We start from the raw sequence: 19,226 nt of genomic DNA on the forward strand, positions 1-19,226 counted from the left end.
ATTTTAATTAACTTCTATCTGGCAGGTATAATGTCTCCCTTCGCAGCTTGCTTCTCCACGAGGTTTACTCATCTCTGCTCTGAACTGAGGCTGTGAACTGCAACTAACGGGCTGCTGAATTGACTGCAGCGATGACTGGTTTCACAGCTGTGAACTCACATACATGAACTTCAGTACTGAATGTTATTTACTTACTTTTACTGTTTGCACTATTTTTTCCACACATATAATGTTTCACTGTCTTTTTTTAATGAATTCTATTGGGTTTCTTTGTTGCGTGGCCAAATGTAAGGAGACAAATCTCAAGGTTGAATATAGTATATATGCTTCGATAATAAATGTACTTTGAACTTTGGAATATCTCTCCTTACTTATTTTCACCTCTCAGTCTCGTACATGATACACTACATCATTATACAATCAGAAAAGAACGTTTTCCCTTGAAGACATAAGAAGACACTTGATTGTATGGAATGGGTCAGAAGGGTCAAACTATGTAAACAGATTATTGAAGCAATTCAGTAAAATACCTAATAATCTTCCATTGCAGTCTATGGAAGAGGAAAGGGTTTTAAATATTTTTCTATTGAAATGCTATATTAGATGCTGGACATAACGACATTACATTTCACATGAAGTGACAGCATGTGTCACCACAGAAATGTGTCACTACAGAAAACACACAGTAGCTCCACATCAAGTTTCAGACCACATGGTAGTGTTGTGAATGGCACAGTTCACTTTACAGCACCAGAGCTCACCGAACAGGGTTCGATTCCCACTACTGACTGTAAGGAGTTTGTACATTCTCCTTGTAATGACATGGGTTTCCTCCAGGTGCTTTGGTTTCCTCCCACATTCAAAAGACCGTAAGACCATATGGGTTAGAGATAGCAAATTGTGGGCAATCAGTAATGATGCTGGACATGTAGTGACACTTGTGGGAGGCCCCCAGTACATCCTTGGACTGTGTTGATTATTGACTCAAGTGACGTGTTACACTGTATCAATATTTCAATGTACACATGACAAATACAAACTAATCTTTAACTTTTAATCTTTACTACAAAAGTAACCTGAATTACATTAAAGTAAAGAAAAAAGTGATCAAGATAGTCTGTGAATTTAGAATTGTAATAGAACTGTGCTGGAGATCTTCTTGTGGAGTCCCTCAGAGAATGACTTGTTTTTACAGGTTTGTGGGCTTTAATGTGGCTAAAGAGTGTGAGCTGAAACTGAATAATCCTGGAATGTTTCAATAACTCTGTGATTCGACGTTTTATATTCTGCGTTTTTTGCTCATTTTTTGCCATTTGCATGATTTGTTCTTTTTGCATATTGGGGATTTGATGCTTTTCTTTCAAAGTTCAAAGCACATTTTATTATCAAAGTATGTATAAATCAAACAACCTTGAGACTTTTCTGCTTACAGGCAGCCACAAAACAAGAAACCCAAAAGAACCCTATTTTGAAAAAAAGGCCAACACCCTAGGCACAAAGAGAAAGAGAGAGAAAGAACACAAATCAAATAAAATCATGTAATCAATAAAGCAAACATCAGCATTCAGAACAAAATTGAGTCCATAAACCTGAAGCCGGGAGCAGCCGGAGTGGGCCCATGGTCTCAGTCTCAGTCCATCACACAGAGGCAAATCACTGCGAGGCTCACAGCCGGGGCTTGACACAGTCTGGTAGTGACTAAGGCTTCTGTACCTCTTTCCTGATGGCAGCAGAAAGAGAGCATGGCCTGGACAGTGGGGGGTCCTTAATGATAGATACTGCTTTCCTTTGGCAGCACTCCTTGTAGATGCGCTCAGAGGTGTGGAGGGTTTTTCCTGTGACGGACTGGACTATATCCATCACGTTTTGGAGGATATTCTGTTCTTGGGCATTGATTTTCCTGTACCAGGCAATGATACAACCAGTCTGGATAGTCTCAACTATGGAAGTGTGTCAATAGATCTATAGACTCTATAGAAGCTTGTTAAAGCTTTAGATGAATTTTAGTTTCATGTTCACCATTACAGAGAAAATTTATGGACTTACTTCATTATTTGAACTTAAGTTCACCAGCTGCCATGTTGGGATTTTACTTCATGTCTCTGAATCAATGGACCCGGTAACAGAGCACAAATGTTTCCATATCTCTGCACTGAATGTGCTTGAGTGCTGAAGCATGCATTTCCATGATGGCCACAATACTAATTTAACTTCTGGTAATTACAATGGTTAAAAAGACACAATTGTTTAAGATACTTCCTCTTTGCTGACCGTATTATCAAAGCTTTTATTCACATTTCATGCCAAGCTTCATTATAAATTACCATAGCCACATTTATAATGGAAACTATTAATGTAAACTTGTTAGCCTATAATTATGTCTTCCCCTTATTAGAGAAACTGTATTACCAGCAATAGTGGCAGAGTCAATTATGGAATGAGATTACACAGACTGTTTTCAGCGGTCCATGTGGACGTTGGAATTTATAACATAGAGTCATTGGCTATTAGAACAATACGGCATGGATACAGGCCCTTGGGGGGAGTGGGTGAGGTCTGGGCCTGACGTCCCGCTCACCCAGGGAAAGTGCACGCACAATACATCGTCTCTCCTTTCCCGGTGTAGTGATCGCCGCATGGTCACTGTCTTGCTTGCTAGGTTGGAGGCCACTGCAAATGGCTTCTCCTACACTCCTGCGTCCATAGCAACACCTTCTCGTCAGTGCCCCCCCCTATCCACCGAGCTTGCTACGTCATGACGCGAACGAATGTCCGGTGATATAACTGGATGGGTAGGCTGGGCTCGTTAGCCTTGGTTGGCAGCCAGCCTAAGAGAAGGACAACTCTGACTCCAAACCCGGGCAAGTGGGGCTCATCAGCCTTGTCAGGCCATGCACCTAGGACACTCCGATGTAACTCCTACAACCCGAGGACCTCGCTGTCACCGTCCCAACTTGCTAGGCTATGGCAGATGAACCCTGGGTGTAAAGGATGGGGCCAGTACTGCGCACACTGCACTCCTCCTAAACAAACCCATCGCGCAGGCCGAAGGACACGCCCACGTCTACAAACATCCCCCCCGACCACTCATCAAGCCCTGCAGCGATGGGAAAGGGGCGAAAACAGCAGGTGGAAGATGACACTGGAAGCTGCAGCTCTGACCCTGCATGTAGGCGGTTCAGGTGTATGGGTCGTCTGATGTTGATGTCGGAGAGGACGATATCATTCGGCAGCACCCTGAGCGACCAAGCAGCCTTCGCTAGGAACAGCACTGCTTGCTGAAGAAATCCCTTGGTGCCTGCCACGTTGACCATCGCCAATGGTCTACTCTAGCCTCCGATCGTGAGGTCTGGTGACACATCATTCACCAGTCTGTCTCCTCCTTCGAGAACGCACGCAGGGCTGGCCTTGAGGACAAAAGGGGAAGGAGGAAGAATCGTGACACAACAGCACCAAACCCAGAACAGGTTTTCCCTTGCACCCGCTGCGGCTGGGTCTGCCTGTCCCGTACTGGCCTCATCAGCCACCAGCGAGCCTGCATCAGACTTGGGCAGCCCCCTTCCTAAATCTTTGTTCGTAAAGCCAAGCCAAGAGAGAGACAGGCCCTCGGGTCTAACCAGTCCGGGCTAGCCATGTTGCCCACCCAGTCAGTCCAAATTTCCTTCTACATCCTGTCCCTCCATGTACATACCCAAATACTTTTTAAATGATATCCTTGTACCTGCCTCAACCACTCCTCTGGCAGCTCATTCCATATAAGCACCACCTTCTGCATAAAAAAGTTTTCCTTCATACCGTTTTAAATCTTTCCCCTCTCACGCTAAACCTTGGCTCTTTGGTTTTGGATTCCCCTAAACTGAGGGGGGGGGGAATTTCTCTTTCCATTCACCTATGTTATAAATACCTAATTTTTCATTTTTTCATTTAAATCTTTTTTTAATTGATTTAAAAGATACATATAAAGACAAATAGAAATTAGAGAAGAAGTTATATCGAATAATTTTAAACACTTCTGTAAGGTTGCTCCTCAGTTCTTAGGAATAAAGACCTAGCCCAGCCAAATTCTCCCTATAACTCAGGTCCTTGACTCCTGCCAACATTCTTGTAAATCTTTTCTGCACTCTTTCCAATTTAACCATATCTTTCTTATGACCTAAACTCTACACAGTACCAAAGCAACACACAACCCTGGAGGAACTCAGGCAACATCTATGGAGGCAAACAAAGGGATGACGCTTTAGGCTGAGAGCCTTGATGAAGGGTCTTGGCCAAAAACATCGACTGTTCATTTCCATCCATAGTGCCCCAGCTGGAAACATTTTCCACTCTAGATGAAGCCTGACCTGTTGAATTCCTCGAGCATTTTGCGTGCATTGTTATATAATTCTATGTTTCTGTGATGCTGTGCAAGTAAGACTGTTCATTGCGCCTATTGTTGTATGCACATGAACATAGTGTCATCCAACAGTACACACAAAGATGGCGCCGGTGAACTTCAGTGACTTCTGGCTGGTGGCTAACGAAACAAGGAAAACAACTAAATACTTTGTTAATTATACTTTTTCTGGCAAATGCTCACCACAAGTAAAAGTTTGTAACTTCCCTTGGACCTGAAGCCAATTCGATGTGGCAGAATTAGGGCGAGGTGAGGCGGTGGGTCCGTCGCTGAGAGAGAGGAGGACCCAATGTTCGATTGATTTAAGCACCATGCTGAAGGCCAAATTGAAGCAGTGAGGTTTGGGCACCAGTGCATACCAATTCAACAGAACTTAATGTTTGGAAGAAGACTTAAGTGCCATGCCAAATCAGAAAGTTTGGTTACAGGTCAAATCGAGGTGATGAGGTCCAGGCCCAAGAGCATATCGAGGAGATTAAACCGGATGTTTGGTCGTCAATTTAGGTGCTGGGCCAGATTGAAAGGTCAGGGAATTGGGGCTTGGGGCAAGGGACAGGTTGGTTCAGATTGCTGCTCTACGAGGTTTCCTCGGCTCTGCGCTGAACTATGGGATTCTCTTGCAGTCTTCAGTTCAGAATGAAAGCTATTGGCTTGCATTTGTTTTCTCTGCACATTGGATGTTCGACTGTCTTCTTTTTTATATGGGTTCTTTTTTAATGGTTCTTTTTTATGGTCACGATGTGTTGTTTTTCTTTCTGCACATTGAGTGAATAACAGTGTTCTTTTTCTATATGGGCTGTTTTGGGTTATTTTTGTTTTGTGGCTGCCTGTCAGAAGACAACTCTCAAGTTTGTATAATGTTTACAGTACATACTTTGAACTTTGAAAATGCTCGAGGAACTTGTAGGAACTCATATGACAATAAACTTGACTTTGACTCCAAATGAGTTGAGCTTCTTAAAAGCTTTCTAATGCTCCTTCTTTGATCAGACATGGATGAAGGAGCCCTACGATCCAGTAAGATTTACATGTTTCAAGGAAGCTTTGCGAAAATCTTGAAACATGTTCTTTCCTCACCTGGAAGTGCCTTGCTGCGACAGAGCTCAGAGGGAAGTGCCTGCTACTGGGCATCAAGAATGATGTGGCCCATCCACAGGAGCAAGTTGAATGTGATTTAAGCGCTGAATCTGAGGATATTAGCCTGGGCCAATGTCAGCACCTGTCAGTGGACTTGGAGTTTAGAAGAGACAATATTGATAGTACTTCTCGTCAATGAGGTGCCTACAATAGATTGTCTCTTTCTCTGAGGCATTAAGGAAGGTGGGGATCACTGCTTGGTAAGTCATCAACTGAATGTTAGGTATGAGATTGTGGTCTTTGTAAACATATTTTTCACTAATTCACCAAAGGTTCTGTAGATCCTGAGTTAAAGAAATTTAACACACAAGAGATTCTGCAGATGCTGGAAATCCCGAGCACCACACACTAAATGTTGGAGAAACTCAGCAGGTTAGGCAGTATCTGTGGAGAGGAAGGAACCCTTCATCAGGACTGGAAAGGAAGGGGGAAGAAGACAGTATAAAAAAGTGGGGGAAGGGAAGGACTACAAACTGGCTGGTGATAGGTGAAACTAGGTGACGGAGGAAGGTGATTGGGGGATGAAGTGAGAAGCTGAGAGGTGATAGGTGAAAGAAGTAGAATACTAAAGAAGAAGGCATCTGATAGGAGAGGAGAGTGAACCAATGGGAGAAAGGAAAAAGGCCGGGGGGGTGGGGGGGACCAGAGGGAGGTAGTAGGCAAGTGAGGAGAAGAGACGGAATAGGAGAGGAGCCAGAACAGGAAGTGGAAAAAGAGAGAAGGGAGAGGGGGGAGAAATTACCAGGAGTTAGAGAAATCGGTGTTTATGGTATCAGGTTGGAGGCTGCTCAAATGGAATGTGAGGTGTCGCTCCTCCAACCTGAGAAAGGCCTCATCGTGACAATTGAGGAGTCCATGGGCTGACTTGCTGGGATGGGAATGGTAAATAGAATTAAAATTGGTAGCCACTGGGAAATCCCAACTTTTGTGGAGGATGGAGATCCACATTTCTAGGTCTTTAATGTGAATCTTAATTGTAGGGGTTAGCATTGTAAAGTTAGCCTTCCAAGTGTTTTGTAGAAGTCCCATAGTCTTGTATGCTGCAGAGAAAGAGTTAAATGAGGTGGCGCCTTACATACATGTAAAAGTCACCTGTTTAAGTCCGATCAGTGATTGCTGGTACTGTAAGTTGTGCTAACTGCCACACTACTGTGTCACCCCAGTTAAGATGGTAATGTTACGGAACTAAAACTAATCTGTTAGTATGCACTGTGGTTGAAAATTAAAGATGCTGGTTTGAGGCTTTGTGGTTACAGCTAGTTGTGGTTATGGCTAATGTGTTTGAATTAGTTCCGTTTAGAAACTTTTTTTAAAATTACAAAATTATTTTTGATATTGCAAACTCATTCCTGCTGGTTCAGGACCTACGTGGAAACTTCCTTTCAGTTCCATTCTCACTGACTGTGGTTAATTCACATGCAGATTACGGATAACTGAGTGATCTTTTGCCAAAGCAAGTGCATTGCTTTTCATTTCAAGCTGGTGGTAGACAATTGGTAGTTTGCACATAGCATTAGTAATTGGGTTTGTTATTGTCAGACCAACCAAGATATCGTGAAAAGCTTTTGTTTGCATTCCATTCAGACAGATGACTCCATACATAATAATGATAGTATTAATAATTACCTATTATAGAGCACTTTTCAAACAGTTCAAGGAGTTTTACAATGGAATAAAGTGGAAACATGAAAATAAGAGATAAAAATAAGAATGAAAATATGAGACAAAAAGTTGCTAGCTATAAGTAAGGTTAAGTAAAAAGGTTTTGAGTTGGCGTTTAAAGTGTCAACTGATTCTGCATCCCTTAATTGTCTTGACAATTATCTTTCCAGGGATTTTGTTTATATTTAAGACACCAGTGAAAGAAGAGCTGAGAGCTCGAGGAGGAGTACAAATCACAAATAATTCTGTGATGTACTCCAGTCCCAGAGTATTGAGAGCTTTAAAAACAAGTAAAAGAACTTTAAAGTCAATTCTAAAAGATACCGACCGGAAGCCAATGCAGAGTAGCTAGGACAAGAGTGATATGTTCCCTCATCCTGATTTTAGTTAAAAATCTAGCAGTGGTGTTCTGAATGGGATGAAGTTTGTCAATAGGTTGCTTTAGTAATCAAATCTATTTGATATAACTGCATAAATGTTTTTCAGTATCATTGCATGACAGAAGCGGATGCGTCTTTGCAATATCTCTGAAGTATCGAAATGCTGCTTTGGTCACTTTCTTCAAACCTGAATCAAGGATAACACCCAGGCTTGCTTCTTCTGATTTTACAAGGGAAGCCAAGTTCCCAGGTTTATAAATCCATGAGGTAATGCTAAAGGGAAAAATAAACAACATGCTGAATATAGTGTTACAGTTAAGAGGTCCATTTGAGAGTTTTAACACAGCAGGAAAGAAGCCGATCTTAGGCAAGGGATTGTATATTTTTCCAGAATGACTGTGGTCCCCATATCTTATGGTCTTATTGTTTTATGGTAGGGTCCTTAATTATGCTGAAGAGAAAGAGGGATAGAATGGCCAGTGTATTGAGTGTGATGGTGACATGGCTTATGGGATCTGGAACTCCTGGGTGCCAACCAGAGAGGAGAGCAGATTGGGACAAGAGGGAGATCAGAGTGTGCAGGGAAGCGCAGAAGTGGCGAATTGCAGTTGGAGGAGTTGCCACTGAATGCATGGAGAGTGGGGATAAAGGCAGAGGAGGGGTCATACATCAGTGCGGGTGCCTGTAACGGGAGGAAGATTTGGGCACGCGCATGAGATGGTGGTGGGGGAGAATCCGAGTACGTACATGCAAACGAAGGGAATCAGGGTGCGCGCAAGCCACTCAAGCTGGGGGGGGGGGGGGTCAGAGTATGTGCACGCGTCCGCGCGAGATGGAGGGGCGTATCGGAGCTCGTGCACGGGACTGGCGATCGGTGGCAGAGCGCGTGCACGCACAGAGGTGGAGGAGTATCGAGGAAGGTACGCAGGACCTTGGTCCCGCCGACCAGACCGGATCCCGGAGCGCGGTCACGAGAGTGGGGAGGCGCCACTGCACCAACACCGGGGCGGCGCGCAGGGGGAGGGTCGGGAGCGCGCGGGAGGCGGCGGCGGCGGCGTCTGTTCTTGCGGACGCATCTCGCGTTGCATGGTAGCGGCGGTCGGTGCGGCGGCGGCGGCGGTGGTAGTGACGGAGTGGAGCGGGCGGGGGCCGCGGGCGGAGGGGGCTTGGTACGACTACCATGAAGGTGAGGGGCAGTCGGGAGGGAACCCTGAGGCCTCTGAGTTTGCAGACTACCCCCCCCTCCCCAACCCACACACGCCCCGGACCCTCCCCACTCCGCGACCCCTGGGCCCGGGCTGGGGGTCGGAGCTAGGCCTGACAGCCATCCGCAGAGGCACTGCTTGCATCCAGACGAAAATCCGGCGCTGACCCCGCCGGCGAAGTTGCTGGAACCTTCCCTCCTGTCGCTCCGGGGGTTTGGATGCAACGTCTGACAACGTTGCGGCGTTTATTAAATCGCAATAAATTGTACCTATTCCTCTTCAGTCTTCCCTTGTTAAATTTTCCCCATGGAAGTGGACTGAAGACGTTTGGAGCTAGGATCTGTATCCCGCAGTGCGGTACTGAGGGAGAGCCGCCCTCCCAGCCCGTTCCCTCAAATCCCAGGGCAGTTCCCCAGAGTAGGGGGCGATCCCTAGTTGTCTTGAGGATAATATTTATCTCTCACTATTTACTAAAACATGTCATCTGACCATTATCGCGTCGTTATTTGTGGCATTTTGCTATGCTCACGTTGTCCCCTGTTGCTACGTTTGAACGGTTATCTAAAGTTACTTTAGTGAGATACACGAGACTATTAATGCTGGACTCTAGGAAACAATCTGCTGGTGGAACTGACCCAGTCCAGCAGCATCTATGGGGTGGGAGGAATTGTTTACCTTCTTGGTGGAAATCATCCAACGGGACTCTAGGTTGTTCTGAAAGGGAATGCGAAGCCTTTCCTGTGAATGGCAAACCTTTAACTCGGAACTGAATTTCTCATTTGTCATCTAGTTCAGGCAAAGTGCATTGGAATGAACGAACTCAAAGCAGTTTTGAATGGGTTGTCCCTCTCAACTCTTTGTATTGACTGTCTCCTTTCTACCCCTTCAACACAAATGAACGGTCTCAACCCAAAACACCAATTATTTATTTCCTTCTAATGTTGTTTGACATACTGAGTTTCTCCAATAGTGTGTTTTACTTGAGCCTGCCTGTCTTTTGTGCTTACCAGGACTTAAAGCTTGCTGGAGATTAGCTTTATTTGTCACATGTACAGTATTGTGAAAGAGTCTTAGGGACCTATGTGTAGTTAGGGTGCTTAAGACATTTGCCCAGTACTGTATTTCTCAACATGGAGCGGAGGATGAGTTTGTATATCTGGCGCATGCAAAGGGTGTTGGGATGGTGAGGGTGGAGTGCCTTAGGAGGGGTGTAGAATAGATGGCAGAGAAGGAGCGCCAGGAGCTGGGGGGGGGGGTGGGGTGGGGAAAGGGGTGGGGTGAGTGCAGACAAACCCAGCCCTGAGACAACAGGCATTTGATCTAAACAATTGGTTCATTGATCATTACAGAATGTCTCTCTGGTGTTCCCCTCTCCCTTTCCCTTTTCCCAACCATGATTCCCCTCTCCCTGCTCCCTTTCTACTCTCAGTCCACAGTAGAGACCCATATCAGAATGTCTAAGACTTTTGCACAGTCCTGTACATCAGTAAAATGCCTTGCTTGTGGAAATGACTAACACAGTTAGCAGCCTACAAGGGTCACCATGCTTCTATTGTCAATGTAGCATGCTAATGTTATTGTGATTTAAATAAAAATGGTAAAATATCTGTAAGAAGGTTCAGTTTTCGATCAATTCAGTTTTCCAGCTCTTTTCCCCCTAGGTCATGACTTCAGTGTAGTTAGTGTTCCCTCTCAGCTGTTCAGGTGCATGGCTGCGCAGGAACTGAAATGCTCCCACGCACATGGCCTTTGTTGCTGTGCAGCTGGAGTTTTCTTTTCATATAATGTTAATAATTTTTAAAACTATGCTAATATAATTATTAAGTACCCTGTAATTGTGTTAATATAATCCATAAATTTTCTAAACACTAAACGTATCACAATCTTTGAAACATTTTAGAGCTTCAGCATATTTACATTATCAGTGTTTCAAGTTACAACTCTATTACAAATTGCAACAATATCACACAATGGAAGTTGGTAGCTCATCGTTAATAAACTGCTGGTCCGCTGAATGCCGACACCATCTAGTCAAAACATTTTATTTTTACCATTATGCCTCTCAGTTGTTTTGACGGCCTAACATCATATACTTGTGTTGTGGGTTGTATTTCTTTGATCTGTAGAATCTATATTTAGATTTTTGTTTGGTAAGTAGTCTTTCAAAAAATCCATAATCTAATAAGGATTTTGTAATTGAAAAATTGTTAGAACAAGATAAAAATTTGTTTCTGTAAAATTGTGTGCTTGACTGTGGTTATTTTATTCACGAACCATAGAAGTTTTTTTGTACTGTATTTTATACCCTTCAATTAATCAAAAATATGCAGTTTTTCAATTTTCATTCTAAGTATTGATAGTATGCATATTACAAAAACATTTAAAGCAATGGTAGGTTTGTACAGCTGTAAGAAAAAGAATTACAGACAGACAGACATACTTTATTGATCCCGAGGGAAGCTGGGTTTTGTTACAGTTGCACCAACCAAGATTAGTGTAGAAATATAGCAATATAAACCATAATAATAATAAAAATAATAATAAGTAAATAATAATAATAATAATAATAATAATAAGTAAAATAGAAACATAGAAAATAGGTGCAGGAGTAGGCCTTTCGGCCCTTTGAGCCTGCACTGCCATTCAGTATGATCATGGCTGATCATCCAACTCAGAACCCTGTACTTGCTTTCTCTCCATACCCCCTGATCCCTTTAGCCACAAGGGCCATATCTAACTTCCTCTTAAATATAGCCAATGAACCGGCCTCAACTGTTTCCTGTGGCAGAGAATTCTACAGATTCACCACTCTCTGTGTGAAGAAGTTTTTCCTCATCTCGGTCCTAAAAGGCTTCCCCTTTATCCTTAAACTGTGACCCCTCGTTCTGGACTTCCCCAACATCGGAAACAACCTTCCTGCATCTAGCCTCTCCAATCCCTTTAGAATTTTATAAGTTTCAATAAGATCCCCCCTCAATCTTCTAAATTCCAGTGAGTATAAGCCTAGTCAATCCAGTCTTTCTTCCTATGAAAGTCCTGCCATCCCAGGAATCAATCTGGTGAACCTTCTCTGTACTCCCTCTATGGCAAGAATGTCTTTCCTCAGATTAGGGGACCAAAACTGCACACAATATTCTAGGTGCGGTCTCACCAAGGCCTTGTACAACTGCAGTAGAACCTCCCTGCTCCTGTACTCAAATCCTTTTGCTATGAATGCCAACATACCATTTGCCTTTTTCACCGCCTGCTGTACCTGAATGCCCATCTTCAATGACTGGTGTACAATGACACCCAGGTCTCGTTGCATCTCCCCTTTTTCTAATCAGCCACCGTTCAGATAATAATCTGTTTTCCAGTTCTTGCAACCAAAGTGGATAACCTCACATTTATCCACATTAAATTGCATCTGCCATGAATTTGCCCACTCACCTAACCTATCCAAGTCACCCTGCATCCTCTTAGCATTCTCCTCACAGCTAACACCGCCGCCCAGCTTCGTGTCATCCGCAAACTTGGAGATGCTGCATTTAATTCTCTCGTCTAAATCATTAATATATATTGTAAACAACTGGGGTCCCAGCACTGAGCCTTGCGGCACCCCACTAGTCACTGCCTGCCATTCTGAAAAGGTCCCGTTTACTCCCACTCTTTGCTTCCTGTCTGCCAACCAATTCTCTATCCACATCAATACCATACCCCCAATACAGTATGCTTTAAGTTTGCACACTAATCTCCTGTGTGGGACCTTGTCAAAAGCCTTTTCAAAATCTAAATATACCACATCCACTGGCTCTCCCCTATCCACTCTACTAGTTACATCTTCAAAAAATTCTAAAAGATTCGTCAGACATGATTTTCCTTTCACAAATCCATGCTGACTTTGTCCGATGATTTCACCTCTTTCCAAATGTGCTGTTATCACATCTTTGATAACCGACTCTAGCATTTTCCCCACCACCGATGTCAGACTAACCGGTCTATAATTCCCCGGTTTCTCTCTCCCTTTTTTAAAAAGTGGGGTTACATTAGCCACCCTCCAATCCTCAGGAACTAATCCAGAATCTAAGGAGTTTTGAAAAATTATCACTAATGCATCCACTATTTCTTGGGCTACTTCCTTAAGCACTCTGGGATGCAGACCATCTGGCCCTGGGGATTTATCTGCCTTTAATCCCTTCAATTTACCTAACACCACTTCCCTACTAACATGTATTTCCCTCAGTTCCTCCATCTCACCAGACCCTCGGTCCCTTACTATTTCTGGAAGATTATTTATGTCCTCCTTAGTGAAGACAGAACCAAAGCAGTAATTCAATTGGTCTGCCATTAGAGGGAATGTTGAGTGTAGTTTAAATGTTTTGACAAACTCAGTCATTAATGAATTTACTAACTGACCCCACTGATCTCGGGTGCAAAGGATGCTGAAGATCCTTAACCAAGAGATGAAATTCTTACTCACCTCTGTCTCCAATGGGTGATCCCTTAAAACTGTGCTTCCAAGTTCCAAAGACTCTTACTTGGACCGACAGCCTTGTAACATCCACCCTGCCAGTCATCGTCAGTATCTTAAATGCCTCAATAGGGTCATATCTTAATCTACTTTGGGTACAAATCAACTAGCTCAACTTATCCTCCCACATCAACCCTTGCATCCCAAGAATTAATCAAGTGAATTTTATCTGCATTGGCTTCCAGGCATATGAAGAACAGAAATATGTGCAGTACTCCTGAGGGTGCAGTCTTACAAACAACCTTTAAGTCATGTCAAAATCTTGCCAATCTTGTACTCCACATACCTTGTGATCTGTTTCATCAACCTTCCAACCCATAAGATTCGAGGTTGTTTATTATCATTCTTCTGTACACAAGTGTATAGGAGAACAAAGTAATTGTTACTCTAGATCAGATGCAGCTTAACAAAACACAAACGTATAGAGCAAAATAAAAAAAAGTACAAATATAAAAGCAATGGTATGAACACAATGTCCAATTAACTGTTGTACATACAGACTGATGTATGTATATAAAGGTGCTAAATGTGTATGTAGAGATGGTGGGGTGGCTTAATGTGTGGAGGTGTTGATCAGTCTGATAGTTTGGTAAAGTAATTTTTTGAGTCTAATGGTCCTGGTGTGGATGTTGTGTATCCTCTTCCCTGATGGGAATGGGACAAACGGTTCATAAGTGGGGTTGGCGGGTTCCTTCATGATAATGCTGGCCTTTTTCTGACTCATTTCTGTATATATGTTCTTGATGGCTGGTAGATTGGTGCCAGTGATACGCTGGACAGTTTTAGCTACTCACTGTAGAGTCCTCCTGTCCACCACAATGCAGTTTCCGTATCAGTGATGCAGCATGATGAAGTGCTCTTCAATGCGCATCTGCAGACGGTTTTGAGTATAGGTGTGCATAGACTAACTCTCTTCAGCCTCCTCAGAAACTGTGTGTTTTGTGTTAGGTATTTGAAATCCCTTCATGCTGTAATATTACGTGGTTCCAACTGTTTAATAATTTTCTATTTCAGTATTTTGAAGTGGATAATGCATTTTCCAACATAATACATGATTTGTGAATTTATTTAACCTATTGGTATCTCTCTTGCAGACTTTCTGTATTCTACTCACAACTTGCTAACTTGCTTCTCATTGTATGATCGGCAAGTTTAGCTTCAGTATATTTGGTCCTTTCATCTAAATTAGGTGTTCTCAAAATTTTTATGCCATGGAGCCTGACCATTAACTGAGGGCTCCGTGGATCCCAGGTTGGGAACCCCTGATCTAAATCAACAGTAGAGAGTACAAGTAGTTGAGGCTCTTACACTGTGATACCCCATGAGCTATTGACTGGCAATCTTAAAATCTATTTTTTCCAGATAATGTTTTCTGTTGGTTAGCTACTCCCCTATCCATAACAATATATCCTCCAGCATTTTCCCCTTATGCGGTTATTTTTATTTTACCTTTTATGTTCACCATATTGAGTGCCTTCTGGAAATCCAAATGCACTGCTGATGGAGCCAAGTATTTCTGGACAAAAGTAAAATCGTGCAGATACAAAACAAAAATAGACAATGATGGTCAGCCTGTCTGGATGGAGGAACTGGGTTGGAATAAGGTGCAGCATTCATGATTATCACTAAATACCATGGTAGAACTGAAACTCAATATGAAATTTATGAAAAGACTTTGCTTTTACTTCCGTAAGCTTGCATCTTAAAATGATTAATAATTTTAATTATCTTAATCTTAATTGTGATTTAAGAGCAACAGTTGAATTTTGTGAAATTATGTACCAAATCCAAGTCAAATCAATTTATTCTTTGTTTCGAGTCAGAGTTTAAGAACACTTATAATTACTGTAACATGGTGCCAGAACTTTCAAAAGGCCACTGTTGTAGAAAACAGGCCATTAGTATGTAAAAGTAACAGGATAATTAATAATTCACCTGTAGGAAAGGATTATGTCCATGTGTTTTATCCTGTATGCAGGAGAAAGCCTTGATATTCCATTAAATCTTGGATTGAGATTCAAAACTGAAAGCTTTCTTGAAAAGTTATATAAATGTAAATGCCTTTATTTTAGGTTTTCAGTATCTGCAGTTTTTTTAAATTTTCATTTACTATAACATTCTGACTGATTTCATCTTCCAGTCATTCACTTGCTCATGAATACGTACAATATTTCATAATATAACATTTGACTACAAAGTGAAATGCCATCTAGCTGCACTCACATTTTAACTAAAAATATAGAATGTGGACTAGTGCAACATAGGAACAGGCTCTTCAGCCCATGATTTCTCTGCCAAACATGATGTTCGATTAAACTTAATCCCTTTTGCCCGCACATTATCCATATCCTTCCATCTGCCTGCCTATTTATATGTCTTTCTAAGAATCTCCTAAATGCCTTTATTGTATCTGCTTCCGCCACTACTGATTTCTTAAGGTTGTCTTCAGCCTCTGCTGCTCCGGAGAAATCAACCCAAATTTGTCCATCCTCTCCTGAATAGCCTCTAATCCAGTTTTATGCAGATGTCACAGTAAGCATACGAGGCTTTGGAGAGGGTGAAGGACAGCTGAATAGTGATAGTGAAGAACATTTTTACTGTGCAACACATGGGTTTCCTCTGGATGCTCTGGTTTCTCCTCTCATTCCAAAGATGTACCGGTTAGTTGGTCATTGTAATTTGTGTTTTGGCTAGAGTTAAATATAGTGGTGCTAGAAAGTTTGAGAACCCATTAGAATTTTCTCTATTTCTACATAAATATGACCTAAAATGTGATCAGATCTTCTCATAAATCTGGAAAATAGATAATGAGCTCGATTAAATAAGTAACACAAAAACATACTTTTTAATTTTATTTATTGGGAACAATGATCCAATATTACATGTATTTGGTGAAAAAAGTATGCGAGTCTTTGCTCTCAGTAACTGGTGTGACCCCCTTGAACAGCAGTAACTTCAAACATTTCCGGTAACTGTTGATCAGTCCTGCACATCGGCTTAGAGGAATTTTAGTCCATTCCTCCTTACAGAACTGCTTCAGCTCTGGGATGTTGGTGTATAAATAAATAAATAAAAGGTCAGAGCTGTGGAGGAATCCTTGGCTGTTGCCTACAACAGCTGCTGCAAGTCAGATACATCACTTCATATCCATTGGTTCAAGTTTCTGGAACTACCTTCCATACGATATTGTGGGAGTAGCTTCACTTGAAACTTCTGCCTTTCAAAAAAACTATTCACTAGTTCTTTAAGAGTATTAAGGGGAGGATGTTAACTGTTGGCCATATCTGTAATACTCCCATTCTGTGTGCTTTTAGAACTGTAGGGGACATATAATTAAGCATTCTGATGCCTGTTTAGAGATCAGTGTGGAAAATGATATGCTTAAGTGTTTTTTAAAAGAGAACTTGACTTTACTTTATTGAAGTTTATGTGTTATGTGAACCTCAGTTCTCAAGGCTGTCCTCCTAGGACTTGCATTTAACTTGTCATCAACATATAACCTGCAGCACCACGGGTCTCAACATACTTGACTACAGATGTACTATGATTTGGAATGCCTGCACTGCATTTCAGGAAATCTGGTCACATGGCTGTCCTGTTACCTGCATAAAGAGGTGAGGGCAACCAACCTGCATAAAGAGGTGCTGCAGAGATGAGGACAACAAAGTGGTGGTCGTGGGAGGCAGAGGAACAGTTATGGGATTACTTTGAGTTGCTGGACTGGGCCTTGATCAAAGAGGAATAGAAAGAGCCAGCGCCTCTTCCCCAGGGCACCACTGCTCAATACAAGAGGACGTGGCTTTAAGGTAAGGGGTGGAAAGTTCAAGGGGGATATTAGAGGAAGGGTTTTTACTCAAAGAGTGGTTGGTGCGTGGAATGTACTGCCTGAGCCAGTGGTGGAGGCAGATACAGTAGTGAAATTTAAGAGACTACTAGACAGGTATATGGAGGGATTTAAGGTGGGGGGGTATATGGGAGGCAGGGTTTAAGGGTTGGCACAACATTGTGGGCCAAAGGGCCTGTACTGTGCTGTACTATTCTATGTTCTATAAAATTTTCCCCAATCAGAAACCCTGGATGAACCATAAGATCTGCAATTTGCTGAGGGCCAGATCAGTGGCATTCAAGTGTAGTGACCAAGTAAGATGATCCAGGTACAATCTCTGGAAAGTTGTCTCAGGTGTGAAGTGGCAATTCTGGACCAAACTTGAATCACTGAAGGATGCCGAACTGTTGTGACAGGGCTTGAATGCTATCACCTCTTACAAAGTGAAATCAAGTGACATTGGTGACAAGGCTTTGCTCCCAGATGAGCTTAATGCCTTTTATACTCGCTTTGATTGTCAAAAATGGGGGCAACTTCACAAACTCAAATTGTCCCTGTCTGAGGCTGACATGAGAGCATCCTTCAGGAGGGTGAATCCACGGCAAGCATCTGGCCAGGATGGGTACCTGGCCAAGTACTAAGGGTCTGTGCCGATCAACTGGCTTGGGGTGTTCACTGAGATCTTTAACCTCTCGTTTTGGCAGTCTTGACATATCCACCTACTTCAAGCAGCCTTCAATTATACCAGTGTCTAAGAAGAGCATGGTAACCTGGTAACCTGTCTCAATGATTATTGTCCAGTAGCACTTTGCTGAAGGGCTTTGAGAGGTCAGTGATGAAACATATCAACTCCTGCTGTAAGTGCCATTACAAAGAAAGCACAACAGTGCCTCTACTTTCTTAGAAGTTTGTGAAGATTCAGCATGTCATCCAAAACTGACCAGCTTTCATAGATGTGTGGTAGATAGTATATTGGCAGGGTGCATAGTGGCCTGGCTTGGAAGCACCAATGTCTTTGAATGGAAAATCTGACAAAAGGTAGTAGATACAGCCAGTACATCACAAGCAAAGCCCTTCCTGCTAATAAACACATCCATATGGAGTGCTATTACAGAAAAGCAGCATTGATCATCAAGGACCCCCACCATCCAGGCCATGCTTTCTTCTCACTGCTGCGATCAGGAAGAAGGTACAAGAACCTCAGGACTCACAGCACCAGTTTCAGGAACAGTTATTACCCTTCAACCTTCAGGCTCTTGAACCAGAAGGGATAACTTGCCCCTTCACTGAATTGTGCCTACAACCTTTAGATGCACTTTCAACGACACTTTATTTTATGTTCTCAATACTTTTTGCTAATTAAAGTTTTCTTTCTTATTGTTTTTGCACATTGGTTGACTGTCTGGCCTGTTGGATGTGGTCTTTCATTGGTTCTGTTGTATTTCTTGTATTTAGTATGAATGCCCGCAAGAAAATGAATTTCAGGATTATATATGGTGATATATATGTACTTTGTTAATAAATTTACATCAAACTTTGAATCCCAGACACTGGTTGATCTTTCTCCTCTTGTTAGGCAGCAAGGTATCTTTAGAGTTAAATTAGTGTCCTCAGCTTTCTGATTCTGTACAAACCAGGGCCGTTGGACAAAGTTGCTTCATGTGAAGCCTTCCTTTCTGTTAAGTAAGAATTATGCTTTGAGTAATTCAATACATTGTGCATTTTTACTGGGAAAGCGATTGAAGAAAGTGTTGGAAGGTTAATATAAACAGGTCAGAATTTGGATTAGGGTGGCAATGGTGATTATCAAATGATCATTGATTATCCATGTTGGTGCATTTGGTTTGCAATATAAAAATGTATTCCCAAGTGTTTCAAAAGCAACCTTTTATCTGTGAGCCCACTTTCCTTCCAAAATATTAAAAGATAATTAAAGGTAATTGAACTGGATCTGTGGCAGAACTGACTGACTCGATGGTAATGGCTGTGGCTATCTATGGTCATCGTCTCCTGGACTTGCTTTACTCACTTCAGCAGTTCATGGCTGTGACCTCATTTTTGGAGGTTCTGCAGTATGATTTTTAATGTTCTGTGTGTTACTTGTTCACTT

General features: G+C 42.3%; 1 protein-coding gene across 6 annotated transcripts in view; it reads left to right on the forward strand.

Moving 5' to 3' along the window:
• Nucleotides 1–8,246: 8,246 nt before the first annotated feature.
• Nucleotides 8,247–19,226, forward strand: part of LOC140729710 (transmembrane protein 263-like) — a 298,254-nt gene continuing 287,274 nt past the window's right edge. For 2 of the 6 annotated variants that reach the window (XM_073049815.1, XM_073049818.1), the window contains exon 1: nt 8,379–8,495. Coding sequence is in view for 4 of the 6 variants with exons in the window: in XM_073049813.1 (XP_072905914.1) it covers nt 8,288–8,314 (27 nt within the window). In the remaining 2 variants the exon portion in view is untranslated. Of the gene's footprint in view, nt 8,315–8,378; nt 8,496–8,628; nt 8,762–19,226 lie in introns of those variants that run through there. The other 4 variants (XM_073049813.1, XM_073049816.1, XM_073049814.1 and 1 more) reach the window with 4 other exon arrangements.

This window comes from Hemitrygon akajei, chromosome 6 (genome assembly GCF_048418815.1).
Source record: "Hemitrygon akajei chromosome 6, sHemAka1.3, whole genome shotgun sequence".
In the NCBI taxonomy this organism is placed as follows: Eukaryota; Metazoa; Chordata; class Chondrichthyes; order Myliobatiformes; family Dasyatidae; genus Hemitrygon; species Hemitrygon akajei.